Genomic DNA, 20,674 nt, shown 5'->3' on the forward strand with positions numbered 1-20,674 from the left:
CCAATTTTCCTCTTTTTAGATCCTTCAAAGGAGCCGACAATCTCTGTCAGCCCTTCACTGGCACTCTATGTGGCTGGAGATTCACTCACTATTAACTGCACAGTTCCACACAGCAACTTGACTGGACATCTGGAGTTGCTGAAGGACTCGAATTCTCTCAGCTTTGGACAAGGAGCCCTCACATACGTCATTGAAAACGTCACCACCAGCGACCAAGGGAGCTACCAATGTTCATATCGGACTGAGGTGGCAGAGCAATGGTCACCCAGCTCTCTGAGTCAACCTGTTGATATTGTTGTTACAAGTGAGTGTATATTGTGTCAGTTATGGACAAAGTGATGACTGATCTGCAGATGCTAGCGATCAGAGTCGAATGGTGTGATGTTGGAAAAGCACAGCGGGTCAGGCAGCATCTGAGGAGCCCCAGAGTCGACGGTTTGAGCATGAGGCCTTCATCAGGAATGAAGATGCTGATGATGGGCTTTTGCTCGAAACATCGACTTTCCTGCTCCAGGATTCTGCGTGACCAGCTGTTCCTTTCCAGCACCACACCTTTCCACTTGTGTCTGTTTTGTCAAATTAAACAATTCCTGAATTGTTCCAATGTGTGTTGATGATATTTTCTGGTGGCAGAACCTCCACGCTCAGACAAAATTCATTTTCAGCCGTGTTTTATTTAAGCACACATTGTTCAGAAAATGCAACATGTACTTCCTTTGCTCTGCAGTTTCCATGTTTATGAAACGGTGACCCCTTTGTTCTGGACTGCCCCCTCCATCCGGAATACCGTTCCGGGAGTTACCCTGTCCAGTCTTATGAAAAGATCTGTGAAATTTGCTTCAGGAGATACACCTTATGGTTGGGTCATGTCGTCTCATGACAGCAATATGCCATCACACTGATACAGTCAGCGGGATTTGGACACGCGGAGCGAGTGGCAATGTCCAGCAGATGCAGATTAATGTGGATCAGCGAGAGGGTATCCAATGCAGTGCAAAGTGTCAGGGAGGTGGATTAGGATCCAAACGGTGTTAGATGGGGAAAGCAGGAATGAACCTGAGTGTTTCTGTACATCAGTCACGAACAGTAATTGTCGCCGGTGTAGCAGGGAATGAAGAAAGCAAATGGAATCTTGTCCTTCATAGGAAGAGGGTTCAGTCCCAGGATGGGATACCTTGATAGCACAGCTGGATATTTGTGCGTGCACCTTGGGTCTCCTTATGGGCAGGAGGATGTTCTGGTTCCAGAGATAGTTCAACAAAGCTTTCCCAGACTGTTTTCTGGGATGGCAGGGCTGACGTATGAAGAGAGTCTGGATTGGTTAGGAGTATGGTCACTGGTGTTTGGAAGAATGGTGAGGGATCTCATAGAAAGATTTAAAAAATTCTCAAAGAACTAGACAAAGATGAACACAGGAAAGATGTTCCAAATCACGGGCAGAGTCCAGATTCACAGTCTCAAGAGGACAGAGTGGGATTGAGAAAAGGAGTAATGTCTTCACTCAGAGAGTGGGGAGCCTGTGGGATTCTCTGCTTCAGGAAGCGGGCGAGGTCCAAATATCCCATGCTATTCCAGTTCGAGTCGGATAGATGTTTTACAGATTACAGCGAGAAAGCACGGGAGCAGGGAGTTGAATAATAAGGAACGATATTATTGAATGGGTGAGGTCAACTTGACGGGCCGAATGGCCTACTCCTGATCCAGTGTTGGATATTTTAGTGAGATGATTTGTTTTATTCGTCAGATCCTGCAACCGAGCCGAGCATCTCCGTGAGAGCTGACGGCGGATCAGTCAACATCAGCTGCACAGTTCCAGACGGTGTCCCTTCAGGCCGCTTTCTGTTGCTAAAGGACACGGTTCCCATCATCAACAGCACCATCAGCCAGCAATCCTTCACCTACACCATTCCGAACATCACTGCCAGCAGCCAGGGCCACTACACATGTTCCTACACAACCCAGGTTTCAGGTCGTTGGATACCATCGTTTCAAAGTCGCCCTGTAACTGTCGCACGTGAGTAAGGCTTCCGCTGGCTCAGTAAGACGTGAATATTCGGAAACCGTGTCCCAGAGCATGACTAAATCTGCAAGGTAGATATTTACAATGTAATTCCAACATTAGGGTCGGCTTCCTGTGAAAGGGGACATTTATAAGGTAAACAGTCACGTTCGATTTGCCTTTCCTGCTCCATGCTCCCTGAGTGACCCTGCCCACATGTCTACAACACCAGCTGGCAAAGTCTTGAAGTTCACTTCTTGACTGAGATGGAGTGACAAAGTTGGCTGGACAGCTGGTCTCCGGGGCACAGGGGCACCCCGTGCGTGGGTTTGCTTCCTGCACAGGCAGTGAGCAAAGTGAGAATGCAGCCTTCTCAAACTTTGAATGGGGCCCGGTGAGCATCTGGTTAATCCACCACCGGTCATCTGTCTGTCTGTCTGTGTGTCTGATGTATTTCTGTGTTTCTGTCTCTCTTTCTGTCTCTCTCTCTCTCTCTGTCTGTCTGTCTCTCTCTCTCCAAAAGCAATGCAGAACCTTGTAAACCTCCATAAATGAGAGATGCACAGAGAGAGGGAGAGACAGAGACAGAGAGAGAGAGTACAAACCAATGAGGGAAGAGCTGTTACGAATGATCACTCAGTCAGTCTGTCACTTCCTGTATCGCTCTCGAGTTTTGCAGACCCTTATAAATCTACATAAAACATGTGTGTATTGGTGTCAGGAAAGTAAATGAACAACGATGGCCGATCAAAGTTAGAATGATTCGGATATCACCGTTCTCAAGTGAAGTAATGGATCCACTCTGTTCTCTCAGGATCGGGTGTGAGATTGGTCAATTCGAACGATCCGTGCTCTGGAACTGTGGAGGTGTTGTACGATGGAAGTTGGGGCACGGTTTGTGATGATGGCTGGGATTTGGCAGATGGCACTGTTCTTTGCAAGGAGCTGCAATGTGGACCCGTCCTGTCGGTGCACGGTAGCGCTCGGTTTGGAGGAGGTACTGGAAATATTTGGATGGATGACGTTTCCTGCGAGGGGACGGAGTCCCATCTCCGGTCTTGCTCCTTCCCCGGTTGGGGAACCCACAACTGTGGTCATGGTGAGGATGCAGGTGTAACCTGTTACCCAGGTAAGAGACCAGTGGATATCTTCTGTGAAACTGAGGCTCTCACATACGATTAACAATAACAGGGAAGAGAGGGAAAAATGTTGAAAGCTACAATCCAATTGGCGACGGCAAAGAACATGAACAGTTTCTGGCTTAAGTTCAAAAGCAAGAAACGAAAACGGAAAACCTTAATCCGCCATGAGGTAATTGTCACAGGGACAACAAGATGAAAGGGATAACTGGGTGACACAATGTGTGGTGACCGTGAGAATCGTGTTGAATCCCATGGGATATTTGGAGAGCGACTGGGGAAGGGGCAGCTGTTCCCAAAGAACGTGCTCCACCTGGAACATTCTGGAAGGGGAGTCCTAGTGAATTGTAAAACACGGCCTGTGGGTCAGGTTTTGAATGAACATGTTGGGTGTATGGTTTCATTTGCCTGGAAACTGAGAACATTAAAGTGGAACCACAATGTAGGATTGTAGGTTAGTGATGGTGCAGATTGTTCCAGTTAAGTAGATAAAGGATTGTTCTAAGGTAACTAGAGAAAGGATTGGTTCAGTAAAGGATAACAAAGGAAGTCTGTGTACCGAACCTGAGAGAATGGGTGAGATTCTGAATGATTTCTTTGCATCAGTGTTCACTGAGGAGAGGAACATGGTGAATGTTGAGGTTACTGACAGAAGTTTGATTAGTCTGGATCACATTGACCTAAGTAGGGAATATATATTGGGTAGGCTAGAGGTTGTTAAGGTGGTCAAATCACCAGGACGGGATGTGATCTATCCCAAGTTGCTGAGGGAGGCAAGAGAGGAAATAGCTGAAGCCCTGACAGATATCTTTGTGGCGTCCTTAAATACAGGTGAGGTGCCGAGGACTGGACGGTTGCTCATATTGTCCCCCTGTACAAGATGTTTAGTAGGGATATTCTGGGCAACTACATACCAGTGAGCCTGATGTCGGTAGTGGGAACCATTCCTGAAGAAGGGCTCATGCCCGGAATGTCGATTCTCCTGCTCTTTGGATGCTGCCTGACCTGCTGCGCTTTTCCAGCAACACATTTTCAGCTTCTCCGAGGAAGTGATCAAATTGATTAATGAAGCCAATGAAGGCTGTTGTTGTCATAGCTCGGTGGATAAAGAACTGGTTGCACAACAGGAGGCAGACAGGAGTAGTTGAAGGGAGTTTCTCAAACTGGAGAAAGGTTACCAATGGTGTTCCTCAGGGGTCAGTGTTGAGCCACTGTTGTTTGTAATAGACATTAATGATCTGGGAGTTGGCACACTGTTGGTATAATCAGCAAGTTTGCAGATGACTCCAAGATTGGTGGAGGAGCAGAAAGCATAAGAGACTGTCAGAGAATACCGGAGGATATGGATAGACTGGAGAGTTGGGCAGAAAAGTGGCAGATGGTTATCCATCCAGACAAATGTGCGGTGACGCATTTAGGCAATACTGATTCTGGGGCGAATGATGCAATGAATGAAAGACCCGTGGGAAAAGTTGATGGGCATAGAGATCTGGGATTGCAGGTCCATTGTATCTGAAGGTTGCTGCACAGGTGGATAGAGTGGTCAAGAAGGCATATGGGATGCTTGCCTTCAGTGGATGGGGTATTGAGGAAAAGAGCTGGCAAGTCATGTCAACATTATACATGACATTGGTTCAGCCGCACGTACAATACTGTGTTCAGTTCTGGTCCCAACATTACCAAAGAGATGTGGATGCTTTGGAGAGGGTGCAGAGAAGGTTTGTGAGGGTGTTGCCTGGTATGGAAGGTGCTTGCTATGAAGTAAGGTTGAGTAGGTTAGGCTAATGTTCACTAGAAAAAACGAGATAGAGGGGGGACCTGATTGAGGTTTACAAAATCATGAAGGATATAGACAGGGTGGATAGAGACAAGCTTTTTCCCAGGGTGAAGGATTCAATAACGAGAGGTCTCCCTTTTAAGGTGAGAGGTGGAAAGTTTGTGGGGGATACACGTGACGAGTACTTCACACAGAGGCTGGTGGGTGTCTGGAATGCATTGCCAGCAGGTTCGGTAGATTCACTTCAGATGCGTCTGGACAGATGCATGAGTTGGTGGGGAGAAGAGGGATACAAATGCTTCGGAATTGACAGACAGGTTTAGACAGTAGATTTGTATCTGCTCAGGCTTGGAAGGGCCTGTTCCATTGCTGTAAATTTTCTTTGTTCTTTGTTAATGCAAGGAACGGATACTCCGTGTGAGTGTCACATAGTACTGAGGAAGAAACAATGTATGAGGAAATATGATAACAGATCAGACATTAAGGGTTTAAGTATAGTATACATTGTCTTTATGCTTACCCATTTGGAATAAGATGGCCAAATCGACAGTGCAAATCTAAGGTAATGAATCAGATATCGTTGACGGGCAGGAAACATGCTGAATTCAGAGATATTTGAGAATTCAGAGAGAGAGATAAAGCGAGAGAGAGAGAGAGACTGCGCGTGTGTGTGTGAGAGAGAGAGAGACTAGTGAGGGGAAAGTTGGTGGGACAGTACCCTGAATCAGAGATGAAATGGGGACAGTTTTGGACGCTATTTCGTCTGGATGATATTGCGTCAATGTGGAGCTAAAGACACTGCAAGGGGATAAAGACACATACGAACAAAGATGTTGAGCTAAAAGATCAGCTGTGATCATTTTGAATGTTGGAGCATTCTCAAAATGCCGAATCGCCATCTCCTGCTCCTCGTTTCTATCACTTTATATTCCTAATGCTTCAGTACATTAACATGAAACAGAATCACATGATTGACACTCTAACCTTTATAGTTGGCAATAACGAGAATACCCCACACATTAATCAGACAGAATACAATTACAGATTTCTGAAATCTGCTTTGCCGATTTTCCTCTTTTTAGATCGTTTGACGGAGGCGACAATCTCTGCCAGCCCTTCACTGGCACTCTACGTGGCTGGAGATTCACTCACTATTAACTGCACAGTTCCACACAGCAACTTGACTGGACATCTGGAGTTGCTGAAGGACTCGAATTCTCTCAGCTTTGGACAAACAGCCCTCACATACGTCATTGAAAACGTCACCACCAGCGACCAAGGGAGCTACCAATGTTCGTATCAGACTGAGGTGGCAGAGCAATGGTCACCCAGCTCTCTGAGTCAACCTGTTGATATTGTTGTTACAAGTGAGTGTATATTGTGTCAGTTATGGACAAAGTGACGACTAATCTGCAGCTGCTAGCGATCAGAGTCGAATGGTGTGATGTTGGAAAAGCACAGCGGGTCAGGCAGCATCTGAGGAGCCCCAGAGTCGATGGTTTGAGCATGAGGCCTTCATCAGGAATGAAGATGCTGATGATGGGCTTTTGCTCGAAACATCGACTTTCCTGCTCCAGGATTCTGCGTGACCAGCTGTTCCTTTCCAGCACCACACCTTTCCACTTGTGTCTGTTTTGTCAAATTAAACAATTCCTGAATGGTTCCAATGTGTATTGATGATATTTTCTGTTGGCAGAACCTCCACGCTCAGACAAAATTCATTTTCAGCCGTGTTTTATTTAAGCTCACATTGTTCAGAAAATGCAACATGTACTTCCTTTGCTCTGCAGTTTCCATGTTTATGAAACGGTGACCACTTTGTTCTGGACTGCCCCCTCCATCCGGAATACCGTTCCGGGAGTTACCCTGTCCAGTCTTATGAAAAGATCTGTGAAATTTGCTCCAGGAGATACACCTTATGGTTGGGTCATGTCGTCTCATGACAGCAATGTGCCATCACACTGATACAGTCAGCGGGATTTGGACACGCGGAGCGAGTGGCAATGTCCAGCAGATGCAGATTAATGTGGATCAGCGAGAGGGTATCCAATGCGGTGCAAAGTGGCAGGGAGGTGGATTAGGATCCAAACGGTGTCAGATGGGGAAAGCAGGAATGAACCTGAGTGTTTCTGTACATCAGTCACGAACAGTAATTGTGGCCGGTGTAGCAGGGAATGAAGAAAGCAAATGGAATCTTGTCCTTCATAGGAAGAGGGTTCAGTCCCAGGATGGGATACCTTGATAGCACAGCTGGATATTTGTGCGTGCACCTTGGGTCTCCTTATGGGCAGGAGGATGTTCTGGTTCCAGAGATAGTTCAACAAAGCTTTCCCAGACTGTTTTCTGGGATGGCAGGGCTGACGTATGAAGGGAGTCTGGATTGGTTAGGAGTATGGTCACTGGTGTTTGGAAGAATGGTGAGGGATCTCATAGAAAGATTAAAAAAAATTCTCAAAGAACTAGACAAAGATGAACACAGGAAAGATGTTCCAAATCACGGGCAGAGTCCAGATTCACAGTCTCAAGAGGACAGAGTGGGATTGAGAAAAGGAGTAATGTCTTCACTCAGAGAGTGGGGAGCCTGTGGGATTCTCTGCTTCAGGAAGCGGGCGAGGTCCAAATATCCCATGCTATTCCAGTTCGAGTCGGATAGATGTTTTACAGATTACAGCGAGAAAGCACGGGAGCAGGGAGTTGAATAATAAGGAACGATATTATTGAATGGGTGAGGTCAACTTGACGGGCCGAATGGCCTACACCTGCTCCAGTGTTGGATATTTTAGTGAGATGATTTGTTTTATTCGTCAGATCCTGCAACCGAGCCGAGCATCTCCGTGAGAGCTGACGGCGGATCAGTCAACATCAGCTGCACAGTTCCAGACGGTGTCCCTTCAGGCCGCTTTCTGTTGCTAAAGGACACGGTTCCCATCATCAACAGCACCATCAGCCAGCAATCCTTCACCTACACCATTCCGAACATCACTGCCAGCAGCCAGGGCCACTACACATGTTCCTACACAACCCAGGTTTCAGGTCGTTGGATACCATCGTTTCAAAGTCGCCCTGTAACTGTCGCACGTGAGTAAGGCTTCCGCTGGCTCGGTAAGACGTGAATATTCGGAAACCGTGTCCCAGAGCATGACTAATTCTGCAAGGTAGATATTTACAATGTAATTCCAGCATTAGGGTCGGCTTCCTGTGAAAGAGGGCATTTATAAGTAACATTCCTGCTCCGTGCTATCTGAATGACTCTGTCCTCATGGCCACAACACCAGCTGGCAAAGTCTCGATGTTCACCTCTTGACTGGGTTGGGTTAGCAAGGTTGGTGTGACAGCAGGTCTGCGATGCACAGCCGCACCCAGTGCGTGGGTTTACTTCCTGTCAGGCTGAGGTCAAAGTGAGAATCCAGCCGTTTCAAGCTTCGAATGCGGCCCGGTGAGCATACGGTTAATCCACCACCGGTTATCTGTCTGCCTGGCCGTCTGTCTGATGTCTCTTACTCTCTCTGAAATAGCCGTGCTGAGCCTTGTTTATCTATATAAAAGCAACAGATGCAGGGAGAGAGATAGGTAGAGAGAGTGAGAGAGAGAGAGAAAGAGAGATAAAGAGGTAGAAACCAGTGAGTGAGGAGCTGCAACCAGTCATCTTTCTGTCTGTCTGTCACTTTTTGTCTCGCTCTCTGAGAGATTTGCAGATCTTCATAAATCTACATAAAACATGTGTGTATTGGTGCCAGGAACGGAAATGAACAACGATGGCAAATTAAATGTAGAATGATTCGGATTACGTCGTTGTCCTCTGAAGTAACGGGTCCACTCTGTTCTCTCAGGTTCGGGTGTGAGATTGGTCAATTCGAACGATCCGTGCTCTGGAACTGTGGAGGTGTTGTACGATGGAAGTTGGGGCACGGTTTGTGATGATGGCTGGGATTTGGCAGATGGCACTGTTCTTTGCAAGGAGCTGCAATGTGGACCCGCCCTGTCGGTGCACGGTAGTGCTCGGTTTGGAACAGGTAGCGGCAAGATTTGGATGGATGACGTTTCCTGCGAGGGGACAGAGTCCCATCTCCGGTCTTGCTCCTTCCCCGGTTGGGGAACCCACAACTGTGGTCATGGTGAGGATGCAGGTGTAATCTGTTACCCAGGTAAGACCCAGCTGTATAACTGAATGGACATCTTCTGTACAACTCAGGTTCCTGTATTGGTTTGGCATTTACAGGGAAGTGGGCAAAAAGCTTTGAAAGATGCAATCCAATTGGTTTTACATCAAGTTTATGAACAGCTTCTGGCTAAATTGAAAAGTAAGAAAGGAAAATGTAAAATCTGTATCCGCCATGAGCTAATTGTCACAGGGACAACAAGATGAAAGAGATAACTGGGTGACTCAATGTGTGGTGACCGTGAGAATTGTGTTGAAAACCATGGGATATTTGGAGAGCTACTGGGGAAGGGGCAGCTGTTCCCAAAGAACGTGTTCCACCTGGAACATCCTGGAAGGGGAGTCCTAGTGAATTGTAAAACACGGCCTGTGGGTCAGGTTTTGAATGAACATGTTGGGTGTATGGTTTCATTTGCCTGGAACATTAGTAGATTAAACCTGAAGCAGAATTTAGGATTGTAGGTTAGTGACGGTGCAGATTGTTCCAGTTAATACAAGGAAGGAACACTACGGGTGAGCGTCATATTGTAGTGACGAAGCAAAAAAGTGTGAGGAAATGTGATGTCATCAGATGTAAAGGGTTTAACTCCATTTAGCGCTGTCTTTATGCTTGACCCATTTTGAAGGAAGTGGACAAACTGACAGTGCAAATCTAAGGTCATGAATCGGATACCACAGGAAACATGCTTAACGGAGATCAGAAAAGGATTTTTACTATTCAGAGATATTTGGGAATTCGGGGCGGGAGAAAGTGGGATAGAGAGAGAGAGACAGCGAGAGGGTGGGTGAGAGAAAAAGAGAGAGACAGAAAGATAAGGAGAGATCAGTGAGGGATACGGTGATGGGGTAGGACCATTAATCAGAGATGAACGGGCGACAGTTTTGGACGCTATTTCATCTGGGATTGTTTATCGTCAATGTGTTTGGAGCGAAAGAAACAGCAAAGGAATAAAATCTCAGACAAACAAAGCTGTTGAGCTAACCGACCAGCTGTGATTATTATGAATGGTGGAGCACTCTCAAAATGCCAAAAGGCCTAGTTTGGCTCCCAATTTCTTTCATTCAACATTCCTCATGTTTCAGGAGATAGGAAATACAGTGACATTTAACAGAATAGCAAACGGGTCTCCAAGTACATGCTTTATAGTTGGGGCGGCAGACTGGGGAGGTACGGTGGCTCAGTGGTTAGCACTGCTGCGTCATGGTGCCAGGATCCCAAGTTCAATTCCCGCTTCGGGCACCTGTCTGTGTGGAGTTTGCACATTCTCTCCGTGACTGCGTGAGTTTCCTCCGGGTGTTCCGGTTTCCGGGCAGAGTCCAAAGATATTCAGGTCGTGTGAATTGGCCATGCTAAATTGCCCGTAGTGTTAGGTGCATTAGTCAGGGGTAAATGGGTCTGTTTGGGTGGCTCTTCAGTGGGGCACTGTGGACTTGTTGGGCCGAAGGGCCTGTTTCCACACTGTCGTGACTGTGATCTAATTTAGTTGTCAATAACGGGAACATCCCACACATTAATCGGACAGAATACAATTGCAGATTTCTATCGTTCTCCATTCCTCATGTTTCAGTCCATTTCAAATCCAGTAACATTAAACAGAATGGTAAACGGCTCTCCAATCACATAATTGAGACTCTACCCTTTATAGTTGGCAATAACGAGAATACCCCACACATTAATCAGACAGAATAAAATTGCAGATTTCTGAAATCTCCTTTACCAATTTTCCTCTTTTTAGATCCTTCAAAGGAGCCGACAATCTCTGTCAGCCCTTCACTGGCACTCCATGTGGCTGGAGATTCACTCACTATTAACTGCACAGTTCCACACAGCAACTTGACTGGACATCTGGAGTTGCTGAAGGACTCGAATTCTCTCAGCTTTGGACAAGGAGCCCTCACATACGTCATTGAAAACGTCACCACCAGCGACCAAGGGAGCTACCAATGTTCATATCGGACTGAGGTGGCAGAGCAATGGTCACCCAGCTCTCTGAGTCAACCTGTTGATATTGTTGTTACAAGTGAGTGTATATTGTGTCAGTTATGGACAAAGTGATGACTGATCTGCAGATGCTAGCGATCAGAGTCGAATGGTGTGATGTTGGAAAAGCACAGCGGGTCAGGCAGCATCTGAGGAGCCCAAGAGTCGATGGTTTGAGCATGAGGCCTTCATCAGGAATGAAGATGCTGATGATGGGCTTTTGCTCGAAACATCGACTTTCCTGCTCCAGGATTCTGCGTGACCAGCTGTTCCTTTCCAGCACCACACCTTTCCACTTGTGTCTGTTTTGTCAAATTAAACAATTCCTGAATTGTTCCAATGTGTGTTGATGATATTTTCTGGTGGCAGAACCTCCACGCTCAGACAAAATTCATTTTCAGCCGTGTTTTATTTAAGCACACATTGTTCAGAAAATGCAACATGTACTTCCTTTGCTCTGCAGTTTCCATGTTTATGAAACGGTGACCCCTTTGTTCTGGACTGCCCCCTCCATCCGGAATACCGTTCCGGGAGTTACCCTGTCCAGTCTTATGAAAAGATCTGTGAAATTTGCTTCAGGAGATACACCTTATGGTTGGGTCATGTCGTCTCATGACAGCAATATGCCATCACACTGATACAGTCAGCGGGATTTGGACACGCGGAGCGAGTGGCAATGTCCAGCAGATGCAGATTAATGTGGATCAGCGAGAGGGTATCCAATGCAGTGCAAAGTGTCAGGGAGGTGGATTAGGATCCAAACGGTGTCAGATGGGGAAAGCAGGAATGAACCTGAGTGTTTCTGTACATCAGTCACGAACAGTAATTGTGGCCGGTGTAGCAGGGAATGAAGAAAGCAAATGGAATCTTGTCCTTCATAGGAAGAGGGTTCAGTCCCAGGATGGGATACCTTGATAGCACAGCTGGATATTTGTGCGTGCACCTTGGGTCTCCTTATGGGCAGGAGGATGTTCTGGTTCCAGAGATAGTTCAACAAAGCTTTCCCAGACTGTTTTCTGGGATGGCAGGGCTGACGTATGAAGAGAGTCTGGATTGGTTAGGAGTATGGTCACTGGTGTTTGGAAGAATGGTGAGGGATCTCATAGAAAGATTTAAAAAATTCTCAAAGAACTAGACAAAGATGAACACAGGAAAGATGTTCCAAATCACGGGCAGAGTCCAGATTCACAGTCTCAAGAGGACAGAGTGGGATTGAGAAAAGGAGTAATGTCTTCACTCAGAGAGTGGGGAGCCTGTGGGATTCTCTGCTTCAGGAAGCGGGCGAGGTCCAAATATCCCATGCTATTCCAGTTGGAGTCGGATAGATGTTTTACAGATTACAGCGAGAAAGCACGGGAGCAGGGAGTTGAATAATAAGGAACGATATTATTGAATGGGTGAGGTCAACTTGACGGGCCGAATGGCCTACTCCTGATCCAGTGTTGGATATTTTAGTGAGATGATTTGTTTTATTCGTCAGATCCTGCAACCGAGCCGAGCATCTCCGTGAGAGCTGACGGCGGATCAGTCAACATCAGCTGCACAGTTCCAGACGGTGTCCCTTCAGGCCGCTTTCTGTTGCTAAAGGACACGGTTCCCATCATCAACAGCACCATCAGCCAGCAATCCTTCACCTACACCATTCCGAACATCACTGCCAGCAGCCAGGGCCACTACACATGTTCCTACACAACCCAGGTTTCAGGTCGTTGGATACCATCGTTTCAAAGTCGCCCTGTAACTGTCGCACGTGAGTAAGGCTTCCGCTGGCTCGGTAAGACGTGAATATTCGGAAACCGTGTCCCAGAGCATGACTAAATCTGCAAGGTAGATATTTACAATGTAATTCCAACATTAGGGTCGGCTTCCTGTGAAAGAGGGCATTTATAAGGTAAACAGTCACGTTCGATTTGCCTTTCCTGCTCCATGCTCCCTGAGTGACCCTGCCCACATGTCTACAACACCAGCTGGCAAAGTCTTGATGTTCACTTCTTGACTGAGATGGAGTGACAAAGTTGGCTGGACAGCTGGTCTCCGGGGCACAGGGGCACCCCGTGCGTGGGTTTGCTTCCTGCACAGGCAGTGAGCAAAGTGAGAATGCAGCCTTCTCAAACTTTGAATGGGGCCCGGTGAGCATCTGGTTAATCCACCACCGGTCATCTGTCTGTCTGTCTGTGTGTCTGATGTATTTCTGTGTTTCTGTCTCTCTTTCTGTCTCTCTCTCTCTCTCTGTCTGTCTGTCTCTCTCTCTCCAAAAGCAATGCAGAACCTTGTAAACCTCCATAAATGAGAGATGCACAGAGAGAGGGAGAGACAGAGACAGAGAGAGAGAGTACAAACCAATGAGGGAAGAGCTGTTACGAGTGATCACTCAGTCAGTCTGTCACTTCCTGTATCGCTCTCGAGTTTTGCAGACCCTTATAAATCTACATAAAACATGTGTGTATTGGTGTCAGGAAAGTAAATGAACAACGATGGCCGATCAAAGTTAGAATGATTCGGATATCACCGTTCTCAAGTGAAGTAATGGATCCACTCTGTTCTCTCAGGATCGGGTGTGAGATTGGTCAATTCGAACGATCCGTGCTCTGGAACTGTGGAGGTGTTGTACGATGGAAGTTGGGGCACGGTTTGTGATGATGGCTGGGATTTGGCAGATGGCACTGTTCTTTGCAAGGAGCTGCAATGTGGACCCGTCCTGTCGGTGCACGGTAGCGCTCGGTTTGGAGGAGGTACTGGAAATATTTGGATGGATGACGTTTCCTGCGAGGGGACGGAGTCCCATCTCCGGTCTTGCTCCTTCCCCGGTTGGGGAACCCACAACTGTGGTCATGGTGAGGATGCAGGTGTAACCTGTTACCCAGGTAAGAGACCAGTGGATATCTTCTGTGAAACTGAGGCTCTCACATACGATTAACAATAACAGGGAAGAGAGGGAAAAATGTTGAAAGCTACAATCCAATTGGCGACGGCAAAGAACATGAACAGTTTCTGGCTTAAGTTCAAAAGCAAGAAACGAAAACGGAAAACCTTAATCCGCCATGAGGTAATTGTCACAGGGACAACAAGATGAAAGGGATAACTGGGTGACACAATGTGTGGTGACCGTGAGAATCGTGTTGAATCCCATGGGATATTTGGAGAGCGACTGGGGAAGGGGCAGCTGTTCCCAAAGAACGTGCTCCACCTGGAACATTCTGGAAGGGGAGTCCTAGTGAATTGTAAAACACGGCCTGTGGGTCAGGTTTTGAATGAACATGTTGGGTGTATGGTTTCATTTGCCTGGAAACTGAGAACATTAAAGTGGAACCACAATGTAGGATTGTAGGTTAGTGATGGTGCAGATTGTTCCAGTTAAGTAGATAAAGGATTGTTCTAAGGTAACTAGAGAAAGGATTGGTTCAGTAAAGGATAACAAAGGAAGTCTGTGTACCGAACCTGAGAGAATGGGTGAGATTCTGAATGATTTCTTTGCATCAGTGTTCACTGAGGAGAGGAACATGGTGAATGTTGAGGTTACTGACAGAAGTTTGATTAGTCTGGATCACATTGACCTAAGTAGGGAATATATATTGGGTAGGCTCGAGGTTGTTAAGGTGGTCAAATCACCAGGACGGGATGTGATCTATCCCAAGTTGCTGAGGGAGGCAAGAGAGGAAATAGCTGAAGCCCTGACAGATATCTTTGTGGCGTCCTTAAATACAGGTGAGGTGCCGAGGACTGGACGGTTGCTCATATTGTCCCCCTGTACAAGATGTTTAGTAGGGATATTCTGGGCAACTACATACCAGTGAGCCTGATGTCGGTAGTGGGAACCATTCCTGAAGAAGGGCTCATGCCCGGAATGTCGATTCTCCTGCTCTTTGGATGCTGCCTGACCTGCTGCGCTTTTCCAGCAACACATTTTCAGCTTCTCCGAGGAAGTGATCAAATTGATTAATGAAGTCAATGAAGGCTGTTGTTGTCATAGCTCGGTGGATAAAGAACTGGTTGCACAACAGGAGGCAGACAGGAGTAGTTGAAGAGAGTTTCTCAAACTGGAGAAAGGTTACCAATGGGTGTTCCTCAGGGGTCAGTGTTGAGCCACTGTTGTTTGTAATAGACATTAATGATCTGGGAGTTGGCACACTGTTGGTATAATCAGCAAGTTTGCAGATGACTCCAAGATTGGTGGAGGAGCAGAAAGCATAAGAGACTGTCAGAGAATACCGGAGGATATGGATAGACTGGAGAGTTGGGCAGAAAAGTGGCAGATGGTTATCCATCCAGACAAATGTGCGGTGACGCATTTAGGCAATACTGATTCTGGGGCGAATGATGCAATGAATGAAAGACCCGTGGGAAAAGTTGATGGGCATAGAGATCTGGGATTGCAGGTCCATTGTATCTGAAGGTTGCTGCACAGGTGGATAGAGTGGTCAAGAAGGCATATGGGATGCTTGCCTTCTGTGGATGGGGTATTGAGGAAAAGAGCTGGCAAGTCATGTCAACATTATACATGACATTGGTTCAGCCGCACGTACAATACTGTGTTCAGTTCTGGTCCCAACATTACCAAAGAGATGTGGATGCTTTGGAGAGGGTGCAGAGAAGGTTTGTGAGGGTGTTGCCTGGTATGGAAGGTGCTTGCTATGAAGTAAGGTTGAGTAGGTTAGGCTAATGTTCACTAGAAAAAACGAGATAGAGGGGGGACCTGATTGAGGTTTACAAAATCATGAAGGATATAGACAGGGTGGATAGAGACAAGCTTTTTCCCAGGGTGAAGGATTCAATAACGAGAGGTCTCCCTTTTAAGGTGAGAGGTGGAAAGTTTGTGGGGGATACACGTGACGAGTACTTCACACAGAGGCTGGTGGGTGTCTGGAATGCATTGCCAGCAGGTTCGGTAGATTCACTTCAGATGCGTCTGGACAGATGCATGAGTTGGTGGGGAGAAGAGGGATACAAATGCTTCGGAATTGACAGACAGGTTTAGACAGTAGATTTGTATCTGCTCAGGCTTGGAAGGGCCTGTTCCATTGCTGTAAATTTTCTTTGTTCTTTGTTAATGCAAAGAACGGATACTCCGTGTGAGTGTCACATAGTACTGAGGAAGAAACAATGTATGAGGAAATATGATAACAGATCAGACATAAAGGGTTTAAGTATAGTATACATTGTCTTTATGCTTACCCATTTGGAATAAGATGGCCAAATCGACAGTGCAAATCTAAGGTAATGAATCAGATATCGTTGACGGGCAGGAAACATGCTGAATTCAGAGATATTTGAGAATTCAGAGAGAGAGATAAAGCGAGAGAGAGAGAGACTGCGCGTGTGTGTGTGAGAGAGAGAGACGAGTGAGGGGAAAGTTGGTGGGACAGTACCCTGAATCAGAGATGAAATGGGGACAGTTTTGGATGCTATTTCATCTGGATGATATTGCGTCAATGTGGAGCTAAAGACACAGCAAGGGGATAAAGACACATACGAACAAAGATGTTGAGCTGAAAGATCAGCTGTGATCATTTTGAATGTTGGAGCATTCTCAAAATGCCGAATCGCCATCTCCTGCTCCTCGTTTCTATCACTTTATATTCCTAATGCTTCAGTACATTAACATGAAACAGAATCACATGATTGACACTCTAACCTTTATAGTTGGCAATAACGAGAATACCCCACACATTAATCAGACAGAATACAATTACAGATTTCTGAAATCTGCTTTACCGATTTTCCTCTTTTTAGATCGTTTGACGGAGCCGGCAATCTCTGCCAGCCCTTCACTGGCACTCTACGTGGCTGGAGATTCACTCACTATTAACTGCACAGTTCCACACAGCAACTTGACTGGACATCTGGAGTTGCTGAAGGACTCGAATTCTCTCATCATTGGACAAAGAGCCCTCACATACGTCATTGAAAACGTCACCACCAGCGACCAAGGGAGCTACCAATGTTCCTATCGGACTGAGGTGGCAGAGCAATGGTCACCCAACTCTCTGAGTCAACCTGTTGATATTGTTGTTACAAGTGAGTGTATATTGTGTCAGTTATGGACAAAGTGATGACTGATCTGCAGATGCTAGCGATCAGAGTCGAATGGTGTGATGTTGGAAAAGCACAGCGGGTCAGGCAGCATCTGAGGAGCCCAAGAGTCGACGGTTTGAGCATGAGGCCTTCATCAGGAATGAAGATGCTGATGATGGGCTTTTGCTCGAAACATCGACTTTCCTGCTCCAGGATTCTGCGTGACCAGCTGTTCCTTTCCAGCACCACACCTTTCCACTTGTGTCTGTTTTGTCAAATTAAACAATTCCTGAATTGTTCCAATGTGTGTTGATGATATTTTCTGGCGGCAGAACCTCCACGCTCAGACATAATTCATTTTCAGCCGTGTTTTATTTAAGCACACATTGTTCAGAAAATGCAACATGTACTTCCTTTGCTCTGCAGTTTCCATGTTTATGAAACGGTGACCACTTTGTTCTGGACTGCCCCCTCCATCCGGAATACCGTTCCGGGAGTTACCCTGTCCAGTCTTATGAAAAGATCTGTGAAATTTGCTCCAGGAGATACACCTTATGGTTGGGTCATGTCGTCTCATGACAGCAATATGCCATCACACTGATACAGTCAGCGGGATTTGGACACGCGGAGCGAGTGGCAATGTCCAGCAGATGCAGATTAATGTGGATCAGCGAGAGGGTATCCAATGCGGTGCAAAGTGTCAGGGAGGTGGATTAGGATCCAAACGGTGTCAGATGGGGAAAGCAGGAATGAACCTGAGTGTTTCTGTACATCAGTCACGAACAGTAATTGTCGCCGGTGTAGCAGGGAATGAAGAAAGCAAATGGAATCTTGTCATTCATAGGAAGAGGGTTCAGTCCCAGGATGGGATACCTTGATAGCACAGCTGGATATTTGTGCGTGCACCTTGGGTCTCCTTATGGGCAGGAGGATGTTCTGGTTCCAGAGATAGTTCAACAAAGCTTTCCCAGACTGTTTTCTGGGATGGCAGGGCTGACGTATGAAGAGAGTCTGGATTGGTTAGGAGTATGGTCACTGGTGTTTGGAAGAATGGTGAAGGATCTCACAGAAAGATAAAAAAAATTCTCAAAGAACTAGACAAAGATGAACACAGGAAAGATGTTCCAAATCACGGGCAGAGTCCAGATTCACAGTCTCAAGAGGACAGAGTGGGATTGAGAAAAGGAGTAATGTCTTCACTCAGAGAGTGGGGAGCCTGTGGGATTCTCTGCTTCAGGAAGCGGGCGAGGTCCAAATATCCCATGCTATTCCAGTTCGAGTCGGATAGATGTTTTACTGATTACAGCGAGAAAGCACGGGAGCAGGGTACTGAGTTGAATAATGAGGGACGATTGTATTGAATGGGCGAGGTCAACTTGACGGGCCGAATGGCCTACTCCTGCTCCAGTGTTGGATATTTTAGTGAGATGATTTGTTTTATTCGTCAGATCCTGCAACCGAGCCGAGCATCTCCGTGAGAGCTGACGGCGGATCAGTCAACATCAGCTGCACAGTTCCAGACGGTGTCCCTTCAGGCCGCTTTCTGTTGCTAAAGGACACGGTTCCCATCATCAACAGCACCATCAGCCAGCAATCCTTCACCTACACCATTCCGAACATCACTGCCAGCAGCCAGGGCCACTACACATGTTCCTACACAACCCAGGTTTCAGGTCGTTGGATACCATCGTTTCAAAGTCGCCCTGTAACTGTCGCACGTGAGTAAGGCTTCCGCTGGCTCAGTAAGACGTGAATATTCGGAAACCGTGTCCCAGAGCATGACTAATTCTGCAAGGTAGATATTTACAATGTAATTCCAACATTAGGGTCGGCTTCCTGTGAAAGAGGGCATTTATAAGGTAAACCGTCACGTTCTATTTGCCTTTCCTGCTCCATGCTCCCTGAGTGACCCTGCCCACATGTCTACAACACCGCCTCGATGTTCACCTCTTGACTGAGGTGGGTTGGCACGGTTGGCTGGACAGCTGGTTACCGATACACAATGTGGGGTTTGCTTCCTGCACAGGCTGAGGTCAAAGTGAGAATCCAGCCTTTTCAAACTTTGAATGAGGCCCGGTGAGCATCTGGTTAATCCACCACCGGTCATCTGTCCTTCTGTATGTATATTTGTCTCGGTGTCTCTCTCTGTAATCGCGGTACTGAACCTTGTAACACTCCATAAAAGGAACAGATACAGGGAGTGAGAGAGGGAGAGGGAGGGAGGTAGAAACCAGTGAGTGAGGAGCGTCCACCAGTCATCTTTCTGTCTGTCTATCACTTCCTGTCTCGCTCTCTAAGAGATTTGCAGATCTTCATAAATCTACATAAAACATGTGTGTATTGGTGCCAGGAACGGAAATGAACAACGATGGCAAATTAAATGTAGAATGATTCGGATATCGTCGTTGTCCTCTGAAGTAACGGGTCCACTCTGTTCTCTCAGGTTCGGGTGTGAGATTGGTCAATTCGAACGATCCGTGCTCTGGAACTGTGGAGGTGTTGTACGATGGAAGTTGGGGCACGGTTTGTGATGATGGCTGGGATTTGGCAGATGGCACTGTTCTTTGCAAGGAGCTGCAATGTGGACCCGCCCTGTCGGTGCACGGTAGTGCTCGGTTTGGAACAGGTAGCGGCAAGATTTGGATGGATGACGTTTCCTGCGAGGGGACAGAGTCCCATCTCCGGTCTTGCTCCTTCCCCGGTTGGGGAACCCACAACTGTGGTCATGGTGAGGATGCAGGTGTAATCTGTTACCCAGGTAAGACCCAGCTGTATAACTGAATGGACATCTTCTGAACAACTCAGGTTCCTGTATTGGTTTGGCATTTACAGGGAAGAGGGCAAAAAGCTTTGAAAGATGCAATCCAATTGGTTTTACATCAAGTTTATGACCAGCTTCTGGCTACATTGAAAAGCAAGAAAGGAAAATTAAAACCTGTATCCGCCATGAGCTAATTGTCACAGGGACAACAAGATGAAAGAGATAACTGGGTGACACAATGTGTGGTGACCGTGAGAATTGTGTTGAAAACCATGGGATATTTGGAGAGCTACTGGGGAAGGGGCAGCTGTTCCCAAAGAACATGCTCCACTTGGAACATCCTGGAAGGGGAGTCCTAGTGAATTGTAAAACACGGCCTGTGGGTCAGGTTTTGAATGAACATGTTGGGTGCATGGTTTCATTTGCCTGGAACATTAGTAGATTAAACCTGAAGCAGAACTTAAGATTGTAGATTAGTGATGGTGCAGATTGTTCCAGTTAATACAAGGAAGGAACACTACGGGTGAGCGTCATATTGTAGTGACGAAGCAAAAAAGTGTGAGGAAATGTGATGTCATCAGATGTAAAGGGTTTAACTCCATTTAGCGCTGTCTTTATGCTTGACCCATTTTGAAGGAAGTGGACAAACTGACAGTGCAAATCTAAGGTCAAGAATCGGATACTACAGGAAACATGCTTAACGGAGATCAGAAAAGAATTTTTACGATTCATGGATATTTGGGAATTCGGGGCGGGAGAAAGTGGGATAGAGAGAGAGAGAGACAGCGAGAGTGAGGGTGAGAGAAAAAGAGAGAGACAGAAAGATAAGGAGAGATCAGTGAGGGA

At 46.6% G+C, this 20,674-nt stretch overlaps 1 protein-coding gene across 1 annotated transcript in view; it reads left to right on the top strand.

The window, feature by feature from the left end:
• The window catches only part of LOC132833892 (deleted in malignant brain tumors 1 protein-like), a 91,560-nt gene that overhangs the window by 23,063 nt on the left and 47,823 nt on the right, over positions 1-20,674 (top strand). The window contains 6 exon segments of the mRNA XM_060852552.1: positions 20-304; positions 1,745-2,014; positions 2,814-3,119; positions 8,746-9,060; positions 13,605-13,943; positions 19,511-19,838. Coding sequence (XP_060708535.1) covers positions 20-304; positions 1,745-2,014; positions 2,814-3,119; positions 8,746-9,060; positions 13,605-13,943; positions 19,511-19,838 — 1,843 coding nt within the window.

The sequence above is a fragment of the Hemiscyllium ocellatum genome, chromosome 38, assembly GCF_020745735.1.
Source record: "Hemiscyllium ocellatum isolate sHemOce1 chromosome 38, sHemOce1.pat.X.cur, whole genome shotgun sequence".
Lineage (NCBI taxonomy): Eukaryota > Metazoa > Chordata > Chondrichthyes > Orectolobiformes > Hemiscylliidae > Hemiscyllium > Hemiscyllium ocellatum.